This window comes from Crocodylus siamensis, chromosome 9 (genome assembly GCF_052110815.1).
Source record: "Crocodylus siamensis isolate JL-2025a chromosome 9, ASM5211081v1, whole genome shotgun sequence".
Lineage (NCBI taxonomy): Eukaryota > Metazoa > Chordata > Crocodylia > Crocodylidae > Crocodylus > Crocodylus siamensis.
Genome location: NC_143403.1, coordinates 59,850,052 through 59,871,755, shown reverse-complemented (window position 1 = coordinate 59,871,755; position 21,704 = coordinate 59,850,052). Strand labels below are relative to the sequence as shown.

The following is a 21,704-nucleotide window of genomic DNA, read 5'->3' as shown; positions in this document are numbered from 1 at the left end:
CAGTCTTCTTCAGATTCTTGGTTTTCCAACTCAGTAGTGAAAAGGTGTGTTAGTCAGGGGAAGACTGAGCCGCTTATGTTTCTTCACTGCAAATTGCATGTATTTGAATGCTTATCAAAAACAAGGCTAAAAGTTTACACCGGGCATCATTTTGGCAGGAAGAATGAAGACTTCTGCACTCCACTGTGCTAGTGCACCCCCATCCTGTTTTGGGTCTGTGGGGCAAAGCACCGAAGAAATAGGTCTAACTTGAGTCTGCCAAACTCGCTTTGTTTGTTTTGCTTTGAGGTTTTATATTTTATATTCACCTTCTATGTTTGGGTTCCCAAAACTGCACTAGCTCATTGAGTCTATACTACATTGTTGTAGAAAAAGGTTATTACCACACAACAAGTCACTTTTAACGCCTCTTGCTGCTTTTGTAATTATAAGTCATAGAGGTTTGTGACGTAGGAGACATCTGACCTTCAGGAAGAAAGTGCTTCCAGTGAGATAAACACATTTGCAGAGAAATGTTGTAATTCTTGCCAAGATATTTTTTAAAATGCTAAATACTATTAGTGGCTAATAATTTATTTTTAAACTTGCCTCTTATCAGTAGGCAAAAGAAGCAAATTAAAGTAATATTTGTTGTTACAGAAGTAATCTCAGGTGGAACACATTTCATGTGAAGAGTTAATTTTGAACGTTCAAGTTCATCTCACATACAGAGATGCTTTATTTAAGTAATTTGTTCAGCACACAACTTTATTTTGACAGATAAATTTGTTTCCTCCTATAAACTTCTAGAAGCTTCAACTCGTTTCTTCCAGATGACTGGTATCCAGAGTAAACTGGGTATTATTCAAGTTGGACAGTTTTGCTGCACAGCTAAAAGCCACAGACATTCTTAAAGTTGGCTTACTTCATAGCTTATTTTCTTTTAGCGGAATGAGTATAGACCATAGTCAAACTTTCTGTTTTGTGAAGAATAAGTACAGATCTTACAAACATACATGTAGTTTCATTTTACTGTTTGAGTAGTCAGTGCATGAACACATCCTTTACATGTAAAGACTGCATGGAGCCAAAAAAGTGAAAGTGCAGTGCTCTGAGATGTGCCTGTCTTTATTTCTACTTGGTTAATGTAAAACAAGCATGGCATTTAAGATTTGATCTTGCAGCCAGCTTCATGTGGGATGACTCTGTGCTTGTCTGGATCTGCAGTGCAGTCCCTGGAAGCCTCTTTGTGAGGACCCATTTGCAAACATGTGGCCTAAGTCTTTCCATGTTGATTATATTAAGTCTCTGTTAGCAGCTTACAGGTGATATGTGGCACAGTGGAGAAAGCACTGGTCTGGGACTCAAGAGATCTGAGATCCTTTCCTGCATCTGGCATGGCCTGCTGGGGGATGAGCGTGGGCAAGTCGCATCACCTTGGTGCCTCAGTTTTACCACTGGCAAAATGGGGGTGTTGATATTGGGATTCCTTTGTAAATTGCTATGAGAACTGCTGATGAAAAGTACAGGAGGTGGGGCCAGTGCTGTTATCATCAAATGTATGGGATTCAGGTTGATGCCTGGTGAAATACATTTTTAGTGTAGTTGTGTGTGTAATATACCATGTTTGTCATCCTTCAACACATAAGTTCAATGGGATTACTTGTGTGCATTGGAGTTTGCCTGTTAGGGGCACAGCTGGTTCTTTTTGTATATATCTGAAACCTGAGGTGAACGTTCTTAATGTTCCCTTTCCTGCCAATAGAAGAGTTTCTGCCCTAGCGATTTTTGGGGAACAAGGCACTAAAAATCAAACATGGGTTTTCAACATAGTGCAAAGCACTTAAATTTAACCCTTTCTTCCCGGCACTTCAGGGATTTTATGTTATTGAACAGACTAAAAGAACTTTTTAATGTTTTAATGCAGTAGACATGCATTGGGATCTGATTTCCTCTCAGAGACATCTACTTCTGATTTGTAATACATCTGGGAGTCCTGTAGTATTCAACTGAGATACAGCCTGTTTACTGTAAGAGCACTTGATATAGCTAGACACTATGGGATTTCATCCCATTGAGTTACTAAACATTGCCTTATCTGAGCTCTTATCAGAGCAATGTGGTATATTTCTTCCTTAAATGCATTTTCTCATAGGCTTTTCACATTCCTTATATGTATCTACTTTAGTTCTTTTGTAAGCGTCTATCTTTCTGTAGTTTTCCCTTTTTCTTTTTTGTTTTCTTTCCCCTTTTCCTAAAATCTCTGCTACTTTTACCTGGCTTGGAGGGTAGGGAACCATATCATTTAAACGAGGGATGGGCAAAATTTGGCTTGTGGGACACATCTGACCTACCAGAGGATTTTATTTGGCCCATGGTGGGTCCCTCAACCCTGCCCAGCCCAGCCCAGACTTGGAGGGCAGCCTGGGCCAAGGTATGTACAGCCAGTTCTGCTACCCTTAGGCATGCAGTAGAGCTGGGGCAGTGCGGTGGCTGGACTCCCCTTCCCAGGAGCTGCGGTAGTGGCAGTGGCTCCTAGCTGTCGGTGCCAGTGTCACTGCTACTACCAGACGTGGCTTCACTGCCTAGCCACCCCAGCCCATTCACCTGCACCCACTGCTGGGAGCGCTGGACGGAGTGGGTGTTTGGGCAGGGTCTCCATGGATACTACCTGGAACCCCTGTGGGCAGGACACACTCAGCCAGGTAGATGGGATGGGTGGGTGGGTGGGAAGCAGTATCTGGAAGCGGGATGGGCAGATGGGGAGCAGTGTCCGGGAACGGGATGGGCAGGTGGGGCCAGGACTGGAATCAGGGTTGCAGGATGGTGACAATGCAGAGCTGGGCCTTGGGGCAGAGCAGTAATCCACTTTCCACCCAACAGGACAGCATGGCTGCAAAGTGGAGCAGCCTAATCCAGTCACAATGTGTTGGGGCCACAACATGCTGCTCGGCCATGCTGCTCTGCAGCCATGCTGTACTGGGGCTGCCCACATGGACCTGTGCTGGGGCAAGGGCAGTGGGGGCCAGATCATGGGCATTATGCTCTGCCCCCCTCCTGGGTTGGGCGGGTCATGATCCGTCATGTGGGGACCAGATTAAGGCTCTGCCCTGGGCCCCAGCCCTGCTCTGTGATCACCTCACAGTTCCAATCCTAGCCCTAGCCCTGCCCTGCCCACCTGTCCCGCTCCCAGACATCGGTCCCCACCTGCCCACAGTCCCATCTCATCCACCTGGCTGAGCATGCCCAGCCCACTTAGGGAGTTTTGGTGACCTGTTGTGGGGGAGTGGAGAGGGCCTACAACAACACATCCAAGCTCCCTAGGTGGCCCTTCAGCCCAAATAATTGCCTACCCCTGATTTAAACACTAGAGAAATGTAGGGTTCTAGACCAAATTATGGCCCATGGAGCCATGTCATCCAGCCTGTGGGGTTCCCCACTGGTTCCAAAAATTTAGTGGTGGCAGCATGCTGCTGCCACATTTCCAAATCCTACAAGGGTCCCTGCATGCTGGTCCTGTGAATTGACTCCATGGGTTGAGTACAGTTTGTCTAGATGAGTGGGGTGAATTGTTTTGGCAGGCATGCCACAGATTAGCTGTGCACCATCCCCAAGTGCCATTGTGATCCCCTTCCTCTGTCCAGTCTGCTGTTTTGCTTTCTTCTCCCTGTCCTGCCTGCCACTGACCTGCTTCCTGTCTCCTTTTCTGTCTGCCCTCTGTCACACATACAGACTGCCTATGCCACTTGTGGCACACCTGATCTGGACCATCTGTTTAGTGTTCTTTTTCAATTTATTTAATTTAGCATCCATATGAAAAGGGATCAGTATGATGACATTGTATTTAATAAACCTCTGTGGCCCCAGTCCTGCAATATGGTCCTGGCTCCAGTTTCTGTAAGGATCTCATAGTTTCATAGTTAGTAGGGTCGGAAGGGACCTGAGCAGATCGTCAAGTCCGACCCCCTGCCATGGTAGGAAAAAGTACTGGGGTCAAATAACCCCAGCAAGGTGTTTGTCTAGCCTCCTCTTAAAGACCTGCAGGGTAGGAGCCAGCGCCACTTCGCTTGGAAGTTGGTTCCAGATCCTAGCCGCCCTGACACCCAAGTAGCGCCTCCTGATGTCTAGTCTGAATCTCCCCTCTGCCAGCTTGTGACTGTTATTTCTAGTCACTCCTGGCAGTGCTCGGGGGAACAGGGACTTCCCCAATGCCTGCTGGTCCCCTCTGACTAGTTTGTAACAGGCCACTAGATCCCTCCTCAGCCTTCTCTTGTGGAGAGAAGTTCAGTTCAGTTCTCAGTTCGGTTCTGTGAGTTTTAAGGCCAGGCACAATTGTCTGCTCATGTAGAGCAGCCCTCAGAATTGGGGCCTACTTCTACTTAATTGAGGTTTATAGTGTATTTTCTGTTTGAGCCGCAGTAGCAGAATGTAAATATTTGAACTGATCTGCGAGTTGCGTTGGATGCTAGTTTGTATTAAAAGGGGTGGAGAAAAATAAAATCAATAGGAACTAACCAATGTTACTGTATAAATCCACACAAACGATGTTATAACAACTTTACATTTTGGTTATTCTTGCGTAGAGTTTAAATAATAGATAATAAGATAATGGGTGTCTATTTCATATTTATCAGCAAAAGAGATCCATTACTTCAGTGCTGAATATGGGTTTTATATGTGGGGGTTATGACTTTAGCTCTCAGTTTGCCCTAAATTTCAATGAATTTCTTTTATAAAATACTTCAAGCTCACTTTCAATATTGGAGTCTTCAGGGGGTACTGTTATATTCTTTATCCTCCGAGAAATAGCCTCATGACAGACCATTTTTGTTAGACCATGTTTTTCCCTTTCAAACCATGTGTTTTGGTAGCTTAAACTGTTTGTTAGGGATTCGTGTAAGAGGAAAAAAAACCCTCTAACTCAGTCAAACAAATTTGAATGTTCCCTATGTTATTGTTTGGTTTGCTGCTTAATTACTAGAGTTGTTTTAAATTTCCTAGTGGTTTTTTGAGTATCTGACAAATGGGAAAGCATTCAAACACTTGCAGACAGGAACATTGAACCTTTTGGCTCATTTTAACAGGATATAACATAGTAATCAATTAGAGGAAGAAAAAGAGCAGGAAAGGAAATGGTTACTATCAAATAATGGTTCTCTTGTTTGCATAGTTTCAACAAAACAATAGAATGAGTTCTTGTTTGTAAACTGCCCCCAAATACTAAGAAGTGGTTCTTAAATATTTTAATCGTAATCTCTATTTGGGGGGCCCACAGAAGTGAGTTATGTTACTCTGCTAACTTTATCAGACCAAAAATATAGAGCATGGTGGTGGGAACAAAATTCTAACTTGTACCTTTCTGTACTAAATATATGCAGATTTTTCCTTTAAAATCATGTTGTCTCTATAACTTCATAAAATTGAAAGCAAATGCAGTTTTTGGAATGCTTGGAAGCCTCCATAGAGAATCTGACTGTTGAAGGATTCTGCATTTTAAAGGTAGAAAGAGCCATGTGCTCTTGGTGAACCAAGATACCATGCACATTATATGTAAGGAGTCTTGATGCAGTAAAAGAACGGATGTACATTCACAATTTGCAACTTTGCTACTAGCTTTTATCCCATTTAATCAAAGAATAGTACTATATTTCTTAGCTGATATAACAGTGTGATGAGCAGCTGTGCACAGGAACAGACCCGGGGCTATATAGCTGAGGGTGTGGGCAGATGTAATACCTATAACAGTAGAAGACGTACATATATTGCTGTGTGATCTGACCACAAATAGAGCTACTTGTTCCAGTATAGGAGTGAACAGACTGAACAGCTGAATTGGAGCATCTGATGTACTTACCCAAACTGCAAATTCCTTTCTCCTTTTAAAAAGAAGTTAAAGGTATATTTGTCTGCAGCCTGACCTAATTAAAAAATCGTAAGGTCTAAACACCACAGATTCAGAACCTCTGGTAGTTCTACTGTGTCAGTGCACATATCTGTCTTATCAACAGGGATCCGTGCTTTCCATTTCTCATGGAAAAACAGAGGAAAACAAGGATTTCTCATTTCAATGGAGAAACCCATGGATTTTGCTGTTTTGCAGAGAGCTCTCTGCAGGCTGGCAGAGTTCCAGCCTGCAGGGGACGGGGGTGTGTGCGGGAGAAGGGTGTTTAGGCAAGGGGTGCTATGTACATGTATATGCATATGGCCACCAGGCAACCTGGAGAGCAGCTCCCCTAGATAAGTGTGGTGGGGAGGGCTTGAGGATACTATAGGAAGGGAGGGAGTCAGGCAGGACTGAGGCTGGGGCTGCTGCCAAGCCAGGGGGTACATGGGACAGTTGTTGAAATAATTTGAAATAGCACAATATTGTATTTACAACTTACCTTGGATGGTGTGTAGATACTAGCATTTCATGCTTAGTGTTTGGGTTTGGTTAATGGAAGTTGCCGCTTTAAGGACAGGGTGTGGCCATCTCAGTGTGTTTGAGAACAGGTATCACATGAGAAGTTTTTACCAGGGTACCTTGAGAGTGAAAGACTAATTGTGTAAACTACAAATGATTAGACTTTAATAAACGTCCCTGGTTGGGGGAAGCTCACTCTGGGAAGCATAACATTAATATTCATTAGCAGATGAGCAATATGTAGGCAACTAGTGAGTTTCATGACCTTTTGTCTCCAAGTAAGTAGCATGAAGCCAGTCAAGCTCAGCTGGGAGTACTGTAAATGGTCCCCATCCATCGTGGCTCTTATATGAGGTGAGTTGGAGACAATCGGGCCCATTGCCTATACCATGAATTCATCACCAGGCTTTACCTTAGCTGGAAGAATCAAAAGAAAATCCAACACTTAATGGGTCATGGAGACTGACCTACCTGTGACCAGTCGAAGTAATTCCCTGCAGATCAGAGTTGAGCCATACTGGCAGGGTAGTGTTTGTGGGGACTCCTACCCTGCTGTTTCCATGAGGGTTTCACTTGCCAGAACTGCCTTTATCAGCACAAAATTCAGGGTGCTTTTGGAAAACAGGTTCATGGTTCTATGTTAATAATTCCCTATGTGTAAAGTAGAATCATAGGGCTCGACCCTCGTGAGCTCGCCTCTGCCCTTCTCTCAAGGCAGGATTGTTCCCATCTAAATCATCACAGACACATGTCTGTCTACCCTACACTTAATCGGAGTAATTTTATTAAATAATAAATAATATACATGAATTTCCCATATGGAGCTGTGCAAAATTTGGCAGATGAACTTTGTGCAGAAAAAAAGAAAGTGACGGTTGCTGAAGAAAAAGGTGCTTCTAAGGATGAGGCAGAAATTGCAGCATTTGGGGTTTTTTAAGAACTAGGAAAGAGTCAGATAAGGAAGAGGTAGAACAGCATCCCAGTTCTTTATTTTTTTTTAGAAGAAAGGTGCCCTGTAAAATAGGTCATTTAAAACTATTGTTTCTTGAGTTTGAAAAAGTGACCTCTCCTGAGTACAGAAACCTCCAGACTTCAGACTTTGGAGCAAGCTACTGTTAGTTTTTCAATCCGTAAGATGGTTGTTTTCCATGGTAAATCTTTACTCAGATGTGGACTCACAATATTAAATATTTTAATGCCAGTTGTTTCTGCAAAGGAACAGGTATAACAGCTTGTTTCACAATTATTTAGGATGTACAACATTAATTTGGTCTAAAGATGAGAATAAGCATGAGTGCCAAAGAAACAAATTTGTCTGTGTTTGCTTGGGCTGTAGCAATTTTTTATATGGCCTGTGCCATTTTGTGAGAGAAGTAAGAAAAGGGGAGGGCATAGGGGTGGCGGGCAGGAAGTAAGGTTAATTGTACAAAGCCTTGTCTTCATGAGAAAGTAACACGTTTAACTTCAAATCTGTTTTTCAACTGGCCCTTTAAACTGAAATAAGCAGCCAGTGGCTGGAAATAGTTTAAAATGATGTCATCAATTAAACTAGCATAACATTTAGGCAAGGCCAAGATAATTTAATCTTTCAGGGCACTTTTACACATGCTTGGGGGGGGCAGCTCTTTTATTAGAGCGGCTCTTGGACCTGATCTAATTAAAGTGCTACCACGTTTCATGTATCTGTGTCCCTGTGCTTAAAAATGGCACCCCACCGCCGTTTTTAAGCACAGGGACACTGATACACAAGAGACAGAGGCTGCTGGAGTGTGGCAATTGCCACGTTGCAGCAGACTTGATTAATTGCCCTCAGTTTTCTGCTCTTAGAAGACCCATATTTTGTTGGCCTCCTGTGCTGCCCAAAGCCTTGTCTGCGTGTTACAATCGAAGCCATCCCTGGGGTACGATGAATCGGGGCAATCGTTCCAGGCCCTGTGCTTTGCAGGGCCTGGGCGGAGCGGCCACGGCCAGTCTGGCAGGGCCCTCCTGCAGCTGGCAGCCCAGCCCTACACCACAGAAGAAGTATGGAGAACACCCCCTCCCCTTTGCGGGGGTACCACAGCCCTGTGCAGTGTTAAAGGGGCCCCGCACAGGCTGATTTGCCCCAGGCCCCGCACCCCGCTAGGGTTGGCTTTGGTTACCATCATCACATTAGTGGAGGAAAGCATAGATGCAAACCCACTCATCCGAAGAGAAGCCACAGTTCTTTATCAGATTCGCGTGTATGTTCTGTATGGTTTGGGGTGTTCAACTTCTGGCTCATGGAGCCATGGCATCTGACCTGTGGGGTCCCCCATGGTTTGGGGAATTTTGGCAGTGGGGGAGTGGTGGCAGTTAGCACTTCCGTCCATCCCTTGCCACATTTTCAAGTCGTGTGGCCAAATTGATTCATGATTTTTTGGGTTACTTCAGGACAGTCTATAAAAATAGGATTATTGCTTTTGAAAAAGAAAGTTTTAAGAGTATGTAATCCCCAGCCTTTGAATTGGTTAGCCTCTTATTTTTCTCCTTTCTGGAAGTCATAAGTAACTAGAAAGGTGTGGGTGCTACAATATAACATTAGTAACAGGATTTAAAACTGAGCTGGGTTATTGCATGTCCAATAGAATTTGTTACACAAGATGATGTTGGGGTAGATGAATTTTCTTGCTTCAGGATATCAGGTGATTGCCATAGAAATTGGGAGGCTTTTTTTCCTCAAGGACAGCTTTACATAACTGTAATTGGCCCCATGTATTGTACAGTGGTCGAGGCCTATGTTTCTACAAAAGCAGGACAGTCATCTTGATGATCATTGGTTTGATTTGTTATGAGCAGTCTTATACGCCAGTGAATTTGTAATCTGTATAGGATGGTCTCTGAAGCAGTGTGTTGCTTTATACTTTTCCATAATTTTTAGTTCTACACTGACTAGAACTTTTAGAAAAAGTTAGTTGCTGCTTTGCTAACTAGAACATTTGAGCTTCAGTTAGCATTACAATGTTCTTAGGAGCATGGATTTACTCACTGTGTTGCTTTTCTGTCTCTGTTTCCAGGAAAGCCAATATTTTCAGTTGATATTCACCCAGATGGGACCAAGTTTGCAACTGGAGGGCAAGGTATGTTTGCATACTAATAGGAAGAAGAATTCTGAGCTAAAGTAATCTTGTATCCTCGCCACACTTCTTCACTTTATCCATTTTTTAAATTCATCATTCATCTCCATGTCTGGAGAGAGATAAACAACTGAGCGTATTTGAAAATGCTGTAATGAATAGAGCGTAACTGCTGTGGTTGATGAAGTCATGTGTAGACATAGTTGTGTTCCTGTTCTTTTGGACGTCAGGGCATGTCCATTGGACATTGGTCCAGACGAGCATGCATGTGGTTCTTGCCATGTTTCAAAGAGGCACGTGCAGGAACAAAAAAATGTTCCCCACGCTGGCAAAATTAGACCCCGGAATATCTAGGGGTCAAAAAAATACCCTGGGCAAAAAAAGCTGGGCAGGCAATCAGAGGCTTGGGTCCTTCACAGAGACGCTCTAGTAGCCAGTCAGAGTATCTGTATGGCCGGCTTTCATCCCGGTGCTGAAGCATGCTTTGTGCCTGTGCAGGGCAGGCAGCGTGCCAGCCACAGGGAGCTGGACCCAGGCTCCGTGTGGGTAAGTAGGATGGCTGCCCTGCCTGGCCCCAACATCCTGGCAATTTAAAAAAAACCCCCAAAAAAGCAAAAAACATTGCACTCACCAACAGTAGCAGCTGCCATCAGGGTCACTGGGGCCTCTGGGCCGAGGGGGTGTGGTGAATGGGGCAGTCATTGGGGGTCTAGGGGTGCAAGTGGAAGGTAGGGCTGGGTGGGGCAGCCGTTGGGGGGCCTGGGGGTGCAAGCAGGGGATGAGTCTGGTCAGGGCAGCCATCAGGGGGGAGGGAGGGGGCTGCAGGAGCTGGTAGGGAATCATGCTGGGCAGAGCAGCAATCAAGAGGGGCTAGGGGAGCAAGCAGGGAGTAGGCACATGGGCCCTGCAAGGGGAGGGGGGAGTGGTAGCCTCTGTTGGGGGGCCATGTGGCCCCTGTTGGGGGGCCAATTCATGAGCTGTTTGAGGGGGCAGAGGACCCACCCCTCCTGAGCAGCCCCTTCCCCAGTCCCCTCACAATGGACCCACACACCCAATGGCTCCCTACATCCCTCCACCCCTCTTTCCACCCCTCCTGCAAACCCCACTTCCCCCCAGCATGCACCCTATGTGCCCAGCTGCCAGACAGGATGATACCTGCTGGCAGGAGCTGTGGCTTCAGGGGCAGCTGTCCCCACATCCTGGTTATTGAAGGGGCCAGGGGGAGCTCTAACTGCTCTATGGTAGGAAAACCAAAGGCAAAGAGCAAAACGTGTAGGTATTTAGAATTCATTATATTATGATGATAGAGACACTGGCAGGCCTCCATATTTCTTTAACACTGTAGATATATCTATAAGACATTGCTTAACTGATTGCTCTCTCTGCATATAGAGGTCTTTTGTTTTAATTGTGGAGGAACATGGATTTCAGGGTATTTTGCAGAATGACTTTGGGATTTTTTTTTTTTTTAATCAGGGATTTTTCAGTTTTCAAATAGGGAACACCAGAATTCCTGTTAGAGAGGCAAGTAACAGGACCCAGGGTAGAGGAGCCTGCTCAGAGCTGGCACCTTGGACCCAGCTAGAAGTGGCTGACCTCCTGGCCAGTTGGGGTCAGGAGGACATGCTTTGGCCAGTCAAAGCAGGCCACTGCACTGGAAATGTTCTGGGCAATAGCTGCCCAAATGGCCAGGCAGGGGCACACATGGCAATAGTGCCGCACAACGGCCAACTCTGCAGTCACAGCCCACTCCCAGCTGGCCCAGGTGGCCAGATGTCTCTACTGACTGTGCAGTCCCCGTCTGGGTCTGACAGGTGTGCAGCAGGTCACAGCCAGGCAGCAGCCCCCACAGCCAGACTGCCGCGGTGTGTAAAGGGTGCAGGGAACTCCCAGGGCTGCTTCAGCAGTCCAGCTGGCCCCAGGTACCGAGTGACTGGGCCCCAGAAACTTCTGAGAGTGAGTAATCCTGAGCTACTTGCCAGGGCAGCTTTTTGTATTGATGGGGCCAGGACAGAGCAGCTTTTTACACTACTGGGACCCACAGGTGTTGGCCCCAGGCTCTAGCTCCTCCTGGCTCCAGATCCGGGAGGAGCCAGGCAGGATTATTTTGCCCCAAGTGTTACAACTTGCACCACACCAATGTGCATGTCTGGGCACATATGCTGAGACAAAAAGCCCCAGCTCAAATTTGCACCATTTCATTTTGAGTCTTTGCAAGCTCATGTGCTTGCATGTGTGGATTTGCCCCAGCTGAGAATAGCAGCTCCATCAGTGGTGAGCCCAATAGGGCTGTTAATATTGGCTGCTTACAGACATAACCCTCCCTCCCCCAACAGTGCTTTACTTTAAACTCGGCAGGGCCCCATGCTGAGCCCGGTGCATAGGAGAGGCATTGTGTTAGTTGGACACAGCTTGCCCAGCATCTGTATAGATTGTGCATTTCAGCAGGGCTTCTTTGGCTCTTTTATCTAATAGTTGATTGACTTGGTTTTAGATAAAAGTGCCAAAAACCCTGCTGAAGTATGTAATCTATATGGACCCTGCAGAGCCCAATCAAACTAACACACTGCCTCTTTCGGTAAAGCACGTCATGTCCCCCCCTGCCCAGTGTGTCAGCAGCCATTGGTGTTAAGTCCAGGCAGAGCTAGTGACCAAATGTTTTCAGTTTTAAAGAGGAGCTGAATACTCTGTTTGATTAGTGATAGAAATGCTGAGTTAAAAAAGGGCCTTTTCCATAAATAGATTTATTTGGGAATTATGTAAAAAATTGGTTAACACAGTCACTAGTTGTATAATGCAATTTTCAGTCAGTATGCTCTTGTAATTAATGCCCCTTTTCCTTCTCAAAATCAATTTTAGCATAAATTACACATCTTCATAATGAATATTACTGTTATATACACTTTGACTTTTATTGTTTTTGAACAAAGATGTAACTATCTTAATCACAGTTGGAGAAACTGTAAATTACTGTGAACTCTGGACGTCTTTGCCCATTTTAAATGTTTTTAGGCACTCTTTGTTGCAGTTTCCAAGTGCCAGTGTTTTTATGGATCTGAAAATAAAGTTGGAAATCTTTGCTTGCTTTTTATAAATGATTGATTTCTTCTTGTTAATTTTTAGGACAGGATTCTGGGAAAGTGGTGATCTGGAATATGGCTCCTGTCCTGAAAGAGGAAGATGAAAAAAATGAAAATATTCCTAAGATGCTTTGTCAGATGGACAATCACTTAGGTAACATGGAAGGGTTCTCCATAGGTTTTGAGCCTTGGCAAATTACTGACAGTTAGTACATCTGTTTGTAATTACAAATATAATACACTGTTCAGTGAAAGAGAGTCTGTGTGACCTACTGCTGGGGGACCTCAGAGCTTGACTGTTTGCCTGTTCTGCAAAGAAAAAACTTGTCAGGTTATCTGCAAAACTGCCCAAACATTTCTCTGTGGCTCAGGAGATTACTTGCTTACGTGCTTCTTCCACCTGATTTGTTGGGCCCACAAAGTAATTTGTAGAAAAAAGTTTTGAAAATTAATAGGATTTCAGGGAAGGACAAGTAAAAGAATGAAGAATAGAAAGGAAACCTCATGTAAAACCCATTTTGATTATAGTTTTCAGATATAGTGTATGGTGAATCCAGAATATTTGAAGAAAGTCTATCTGAATAGGATAGATGAATGCCACTGTTTCCCTGTTAAGCTAGTGAAATTATTTTTCCTAATTTTTTTTTTAGAGGAACTAGTTTATTGTTGAAATGAAGCTGCAATTGAAGATAAGTGTCAGTGCATTTATCTGAAGCACACAGAGTAACTGCTTTCAATGGAACAAGCATACCTAACAAATCCCAAGGCTGTTCTGTCAAAACTCTGCATAATATGAAATCTGGTGCTGTTCTGGAACCAGTTCATTCAGCTTTTAATCTTCTAAATTTTAATTTTCTTTTACATTGCAGCTTGTGTAAACTGTGTGCGGTGGTCAAACAATGGTGTTTACTTGGCTTCAGGGGGAGATGACAAATTGATCATGGTGTGGAAACGAGCTGCGTAAGCATTTCTTTCCTTTTCAAATTCATATTTTAAGTAGGTTACTCTGTTTGACAAAACGTTCCTCATGCAAACTTCTCACGAGCTGCTTGCTTAATGAGAACATAAAGAGGGAACCACAAGTGCAAACCAGTGACACTGGAATTCTTGTTGTGATGACCTGCCTTGACTAGTAGCCTGTTTCGGCAAGCCAGTTATCCCTCCTGTCTGGGACAGGGATTGGCAACATTTTTAGGTGGAAGGGAGGGGCTGGAATGACCCATCTCAGGTCAGAGGGGGCTGGGCATTAGGATCCAGCCACTGCTGCTGCTATATCTTCCTACCACTCAGCTCTGACACAGCAAAAGCCCCTTTTTTGCTGGAGCCCCGGGTGGCCAATTGAGGCACAGCACATGGAATTGAATGCCACCAAAAGGGTTCCACAGGCCAGATCCAAAGGCTTCTTGGGCCAGATCCAGTCTGAGGGCCATAGGTTGCTGACCCGTGGTCTAGGAAGTGGGATATTTTCCAGGGCTGTGTGAAGCTTTGGTCCCTGATTTGATTTGGTGGCCGAATCTCCAAATCCGGATCGAATCAGAGGACCCTGGTATCTCTGTGAATCGAATTGGAACCCTCCAAATCTATTTGAAGAGATTTGGAAAGATTCAACGATTTGGACAGAGATGCTTTCAGTGTTTTTTCTACATACCTCTAGGTAGCAGGTGGCTCATGAATGCTGCGAGGCTGGGGCACGTGGAGTGTACCACAGGAGCGCGGAGGGCTCCCCAGCGCGCTCAGCAGCAGAGCCAGAAGTGGACCAGAAGCACTTCCGATCCACTTCCATGGCTGCCGGGGAGTGCTCTGGGGGGACCCACCCAGACACTCCTTGGCTTGGTGACTGGTGCCTCCTGGGTCTGGGAGGGGCACCCAAGGGTCCCCCTGTGGCTGATTGCCAAGCTGGGGGAACACAGGGGACCCCACCCTGTGCGCTCCCTGGCAGACCCGGAAGTGGACCAGAAGTACTTCCAATCCACTTCTGGGTTCACCGCTGAGCACTCCTGTGGGTTGTTCCATGTGCCCCAGCATCGTGGCATTCACAAGCCGTGCTGGTACCTTGAGGTAGGCACAGCTTTAAAAGTTTTTTCTAAATATGTCAGAATCACGGATTCTCTGAATCAGCATTGAATCTTCAGATTCTGATTCAGCTGAATCAAATCAGGGGCAGTGATCCGAATCAACGAATCAAATTACTGTCCCTGATTCAGGCCTTATCTGAATCTGAATAGAATAGGCCCCGCTTCACACACCCCTAATATTTTTTTCTGTGTTTTGTAGAGAGCTTCACTAAGACTGTTCAAACTGGTATTTTAACTATTAACATTCTCAACGTGCTTTGGACAGTATATGGCTTTTTAACTAACTAAATGTACATTATGGAGGTTTTACATATGTATAACACAATATTTCTGTGTTCTGTGAGTCTTGTTCCTTGTTATGGTAGTACCTGAACAGGCTCTTACTATAGAGTTTTTTGGGTTTTTTTTTAAATTAAGTTACTTGTTGAGAGAGTTTTTGTTAATAACTCATCTGGTCCTGTTTTAACTAGGTACATTGGACCTAGCACTGTGTTTGGTTCTAGTAGTAAGCTTGCTAATGTTGAACAGTGGAGGTGTGTGTCAATTCTCAGAAACCATTCAGGGGGTAAGTAAAAAAACAAACCAGTTGTGGAATTAATGTGACTAGAATATATTTGAATAAAATGTTTTCACAAACACACTTTCTTGGGCACATTGTAATAACTTGATGACAAAACTGACTACACAAAAATCAGTAATTGATTAGGTCCAGTTACGAGCAGATGACATCCCCTAAAACTTCTTTCATTTTTAAGGTTCCTGATACTTAATGTATCTAATGGCTAGAATAGGGGACTAGGTATCAGAACTCCTGGATTCTATTCTTGACTTAACTTGATTTCATATGTGACCTTCAGCATGTCACTTGATTACACATTGACTCGTAGAAGTTACCTGTAAAACAAGGATAATATTTTTATTATCATTATTGCCTTAAATCGCATCCCCTGCCAGCCCATGGAGCCATGCCATGTGATTTGTAGGGCTTCCCATAGGTGTAGAAATTGAGGCTACAATTATTGCAGCAGTTAACCCAATCTCCACTCATACTGCCACCAAATTTCTGGATCTATGGGGAGCCCTGAGAACCAGGTGATGCAGCTCCAGATGCCAGATCCAGCCCATGGGGCTGGACAAGCTGACCATCACTGATCTAAATTAGTGTTCTTTAACTAAAAAAATGATTTTCAAATGTTGCTTTTGTGGATTTTAATTGATTTCTAATTTCTATCCAAATGCAGGTTGACATCATTCCCAATAATGGGAAAAATGTTAATTATCTAGTAAACTATAAATACATAATTTGCTGTTCCTTGACAAATATTTAAAAATTAAGGATCTAAATAAAAATAGATTAAGAAATGTAATTGTTTAAAAAATATATATCATCTTTTTTAGGAAAAAAGACAAATGCTGAAATATATTAAAATGCATTTTTTAATACAATTTTTTCTGGAAGCTCACTCAAATCATTAAAAATCATTTAGACTTGGACTATTGAAAACTGACATTTAGGTTGAAGTATTGTGCCTTGTCAGCTTCTTTTGGTCCTTTACTAACTGAATACATTTCTGTTGGTAGAGGAGATTATGGTTCCTATAACTGTTCTGGACATCATATACTGTATCTCTCTCAGATACTTTTGACCCATATTAAGCCATATAATTTTGACTGTCCCAGAGCCTCTCATACCTATTTTCCCATAACAACCCTTTCAGGTTATAATTCCCATCGACTCTGCCACAAAAAGCTTCACTTTTGTTCCCTTAGTTCACTTACTTTATGTGAATTTTAAATGATGATGGTCTTGTTTTGAGTCTTGAAAGATATGGCAAGTTTATCATGAAATACAGGTGCAATGACTGGTTAAACTGGTGCCTATTCTGCGACTGTTAATTAGCAAGTTTAGTTCATGGCATCTCATATATGGCTTTTTTGTTTAAATAGATGTCATGGATGTAGCATGGTCTCCACATGATGCTTGGCTGGCCTCCTGCAGTGTGGATAACACTGTTGTTATCTGGAATGCTGTCAAATTCCCGGGTGAGTATTCCTGGAATTCAGATATACAAACACCCAGTTCTCTGACACACAAAAATTACTTTTTGGATCAATGCCTTGTGGTGAGTGTGAACAAAGAAGATGTGTTTTGGAACAGGCACTCTGCTTTTACTTTGGTGACAGATCCTAAAGCTTGGTCAATTTTTGTTACAACTTTTGTTGAGAATGAAATGGTTCATAGGAATACTGTAAGCTAGGCCTGTGTGAAGTGGCTAGTATTCGCTTCGGATTCAGATTTGGCTAGTTCGGGGAACAGTGATTCAATTCGATGATTCAAATCACTGTCCCGATTCCATTTGGCTGAATCTCCAAATCAACTAAGTCCATCCCCTGCCCATCCGCCCCAGCAGTTGTTTAAAAAAATAAGAAGGTCCTGGTGCTCACTGCATGCTGTTGGGCAGGGGACAATCCCCACTGACCAACACTGTGGGGGGGGCTGTGCATGAGCCCCCCAACCCCCCCCTTCCCCCTTGCTCCCCCAGCCTCCCCATGGGTGCCCTGCCCGGGCCAGCTCCAGTCCTTTAAGAAAAACAAAAAACCTGAAAAAACCCCGGGACTCACCACTTCTGCTGGCAGGGGGCGATCCCCACTGCCCCCCATTGCCCCACGCCATGTGGGGGGCTCTGCACAAGCCCCCAAAGCCCCGAGGCTGCTGCAGGAGTGGTGAGTTCCAGGGCTTTTCTTGGCTTTTTTTCTTAAAGGGCCAGAGCTGGCCTGGGCAGAGCACCTGTGGAGGGGCTGGGGCACGAGGGGGGCCAGGGGCTCATGCAGAGCCCACCATGCGGCGTGGGGCAGTGGGGCTCACCGCCCTTCCTAACAGCACCTGGTGAGCACTGGGGCTTTTTTTTTAAAGTACTGGGAACTAGGGTAGACGGGGGCAGCCATGGGGAATGCTAGGGGGCCTGGGGGAGCAGGGGGGTCTGGCAGGGGTCCCCCAACGGTCCCCTCCCCCAGCCCTCCCTTCCCTGTCCCTAGTACTTACCAGTTTGGAGTCAGCTGCAGCCCCCTGATGCAGCCACTGGGGACTGCCCAAATCATCAAAGCTCTCTGAATCTTTTCCAAAGATTCAGAGAGCTTTGAATCAATTCGGACCTTTAAATTGGCCCCATGATGTGATTTGGATTTGGAGATTCGGCCACCAAATTGGCCCCAATCTCCTCTGAATCGAATCACCACCTGAAGCTTCGCACAACCCTACTGTAAGCAGCTATTAGGTTCATACTGGGCTGCTGGTTTTGCATAAAATTATAATTACTTGTGTTTTTTCTTTCAGCTTTACAAAATCTGAAATAAAAAGCCACTGTTTAAAACTTTGTAAGTTACTAATTGAGATGTTTTTTGTTACAGAAATCTTGTTCTTTTCTTGTCTCCTGCTTGTAAAGCAGCATCACATAGCAACTACCATCCTTCTCTCTTTGGTGGCTTATTGAAGCATCATTCTTCAATAACTACAAGTGTTGCTGATGAATTACATTAGATCAGGGTGGGCAAAGACCAGCCTGTGGGCCAGAGAGCCTGTGGCGGACTCCATTTCCCAGCAGCCCCTGCCCATGTTGCTGTGGCCAGTTTTCATGGAGGCCCCAGGAGTGGCAGTGCCATGACAGTACAAAGCCATGGTTACTGTCCCCAGTAGCGCTGGAACCTGGGCAGAGCTGTGATTTGCTACCTGTATGCCCTGGTAGGGACATGCAGGCAGCGGACTGTGGCTCTATCCCGGCTCCAGACCACACTATCACACTGCGAGATCCCAGCCCCAGCCCCAGCCCCGGAGCAGCTCCCCGCCCAGCTGTGTGCCTTGCCAGCACAGCTGGGGCTGGTTTCTATGTAAAACCTGGCCCCATGCTATCACAGTGCCACTGCTGCTGGGGTCTGCATGGAAACCAGCAGCAGCGACATGGGCAGGGCTGCTGGGAAATGGAGTTCAGCCACTGGCCAGATCCACCATTTTGCCCACCCCTGCATTAGAAGATAGTTTTCCCAGTTAAATATGTGGTTTGTTCAGCATTTCTCCTTAAATGGTGGTCGGTGACTTTTTTAAGCTGTGGGCTTGTGTGACCCAGTTTGGGTTAAAGGTGGGTGATTGGGCTCTAGGACCTAGCCGCTGTTGCTGCTTCTTCCTGTGGCTGAATGTCTTCAAAGCGCTATGTCTACAGGCTGGATCAAACAGCTCCATAAGCTGGATTTGGACCACTGGTAGAGGTTGCTGGCCCCTTCTCTTAAGCAGTCTGTGATTAGAAGAGGCAATTGAAAACAAATTATAGGGCTTCCAAGACTTGCATATGCTTTAGAATGTCACCTTGGCATAGGTCACACATTCAAATACTCAAAGCTGAATTTGTTCTGATGGTCACTGGGGCCAGAGGGAGGAATAAGCATATATTTTAATTAAAGTTTGTTTAAAACTGCTGCTTTCCAGAGCTTCACAGCTTGATGAAAGTTCTGCAATAGATTTTCCCATCTGTGTTTTCTCCTCTGGACCAGTTTCTTCTTTTGCCAGTGTTCTGCATTCATTATGCTGGCAGAGAACTCTTCTTGTTCTTTACCGCATTTATGTGAAACTCACTTTAAGCAGAGGTTCCAACTTAGTTTGTGAATTTGTGTTTGAATTGTTCAAAAAGAAAAAGCAAACATCCAATGCAGGTTGTGGTTTCATATTTTACAACAACCTTTTACTTTATCACTCTCTATCCTCTATCAGTCTCTACTAGACTGTCTCCCTACAGGTAAATATCCCCCTAAAGTTAATGACAGCATAGAATTGTTTTCTCAATTTTCTTCCCCACAGAAATTCTAGCCACTCTGAAGGGACACTCTGGCTTGGTGAAAGGGCTTACCTGGGATCCCGTTGGGAAATACATTGCCTCGCAGGCTGATGACCGAAGCTTGAAAGTATGGCGGACCATGGATTGGCAGTTAGAAACCAGCATCACAAAGCCATTTGATGAGGTATTCATCTTGCACTGAAAAGTTCAAAGTGTTTTTTTGGGGGGGAAGAATAAAAACAGTAACACTGCATCTCATCTTCAGAGCACCGCACGAATGAGCTGGTGTTGAAATGCTGACAGCATAGTGTTATGTCTTTTCCCACTGGTACAGGTGGAAATTCCTCAAGGCAGCTCTTTTCTTCTATAACGCACTGTCCAGGAAGAACACATCAACTGCTCAAGGACATAAAACATCCAGGTTCAAACCATATGAATATGTCTTTACCTAAGTAATCAGTTTGATCCTTCTTGAGCCCTAGAAACTGACCTCATTTTTCTACCACTTCCTTCAGTGTGAGGCCTGGATAATAGTCCCTTACAAAATACATCAATCCTACTCCTCTGTTTGCTATCAGATGCTGTTATTAGACATCTGCAAGACTGCTCTTCCCACTGGAGACTGGGAATGCTGCCAATATAATGGTGGCTCAGACTTTATTTTTCCACCCCTCCCCTTACACACACTTTTAAAAAATACCCTTTGAAGCTTTGAACCAGGTTTATACCGTAGCAGAGGTACTTTTAAAAATATAAATAGTATGGAGGGCATTGTAATGAGACTTGGCTTCTTTTCTAGGGGTACTTACTTTTGTGCTTACTTCTGACTGACTTTCTTACTTTTTGTGGGAGATGCAAATGTGCAGAGTAGAGGTATCAAAGATAGCTTTTGGCTGCAGAGACCTATCATTTGGCCCATGGTCTCAGCCTGCCTGTGGGTTTCTGACTGAACTTGCATGCCACATTCAGCCTGTGTCTCAGACTAGCCCACATGCTGCATGTGGCATGTAGTGCATGGGGAGAGTCTGTGGGCCTAATTTGGCCCACAGACCAGTCCTATACCATTCATTGAGCCCACTGGGCCTGAGAGTTTGATACACTTGGTGTAGAGTGTATTTCCATAAGTTCATAGTGATACAATAAGCCTTGTCCTTCATGATAATTAGTATCTGTTCAGCCATTTAAAGTCTCTGAGGGTAGTGCCTTGGCAAAATTGGATTTCATTGTTTACAACTGATGTGTTTACAGCCCTATCCTGAACAGGATCACAAAGAACATGTGGAACATGGTATTCTATAGGGTTCTGTGTTGCAGTTAAGAATGACATTTTCAACTGTTCTTTCCATTTGAAAAATACCCAGAGAGTAATAATGCCAATCACACTCCAGTTTGCATCTGTTTTGACCATAACCAGATATTCCTGTTAACACATTTAGCAACTTTGTTACAGCTTCCTGACTTGGAATGGCCTAACCATATAAATGCAATAAAGCTCTGAGAAATTAGTGCACTGAAATGGTAGTTACTGACCTTGTTTCATATTCACTGAAACCACAAAATGACTTATTTTCCTCTCTCTGAAATTCAAATGGGAGTCATAAACACCCTCTGTCTTTTTTCACCCCCTCTCCCTCCTGCTGACCCTATGTTAAGGTGTAACGTGTTGGTTTTTTTTCTTAGTGCGGAGGGACAACACATGTATTACGTCTTAGCTGGTCACCTGATGGTCACTATCTGGTTTCTGCTCATGCCATGAATAATTCTGGACCTACTGCACAGATCATTGAGAGAGATGGATGGAAAACTAACATGGATTTTGTAGGGCACAGGAAAGCAGTGACAGTGGTGGTAAGTTAATTTAAGTGTCACATCTCCCTTAAATCATAGGTTTTGGAAAATTGTTTTCTCCATATTTTATTTGCAGGACAGGGAAAAAATGTGAGGTACAAGTCTGATAAAAGTGAATGTGTACACAGTTGTGTAACAGTCTGCCTATTTTAAGATAAACGTATATTTTTACATAGGAAAAAATACTTAAACTTCTTTCAGTGAGAAAAGGATCTTAGATGTGGAAGGAATGGAGCATGGATTCTACACCTCTATACCAAGAGATGTCTTGAGTTCATCTGCAGGTTGTTCAGTGGCTTGTGTGAAATAACTTGCCTTATTCCAGTTTAAAGTGAAAATTAATTGTTCACTTCACAAAGGCCATCAATACTAGCTATACCTTTTGGCATTCCTGGTGGTGC

At 44.3% G+C, this 21,704-nt stretch overlaps 1 protein-coding gene across 1 annotated transcript in view; it reads left to right on the top strand.

Annotated features, from left to right (window-relative positions):
• Positions 1–21,704, top strand: part of HIRA (histone cell cycle regulator) — a 57,195-nt gene that overhangs the window by 1,270 nt on the left and 34,221 nt on the right. The window contains exons 2-8 of the mRNA XM_090062257.1: positions 9,418–9,480; positions 12,601–12,711; positions 13,427–13,517; positions 15,103–15,197; positions 16,580–16,675; positions 19,479–19,639; positions 21,136–21,303. Of these exons, the coding sequence (XP_089918383.1) occupies positions 9,418–9,480; positions 12,601–12,711; positions 13,427–13,517; positions 15,103–15,197; positions 16,580–16,675; positions 19,479–19,639; positions 21,136–21,303 (785 nt within the window). The remainder of the gene's footprint in view (positions 1–9,417; positions 9,481–12,600; positions 12,712–13,426; positions 13,518–15,102; positions 15,198–16,579; positions 16,676–19,478; positions 19,640–21,135; positions 21,304–21,704) is intronic.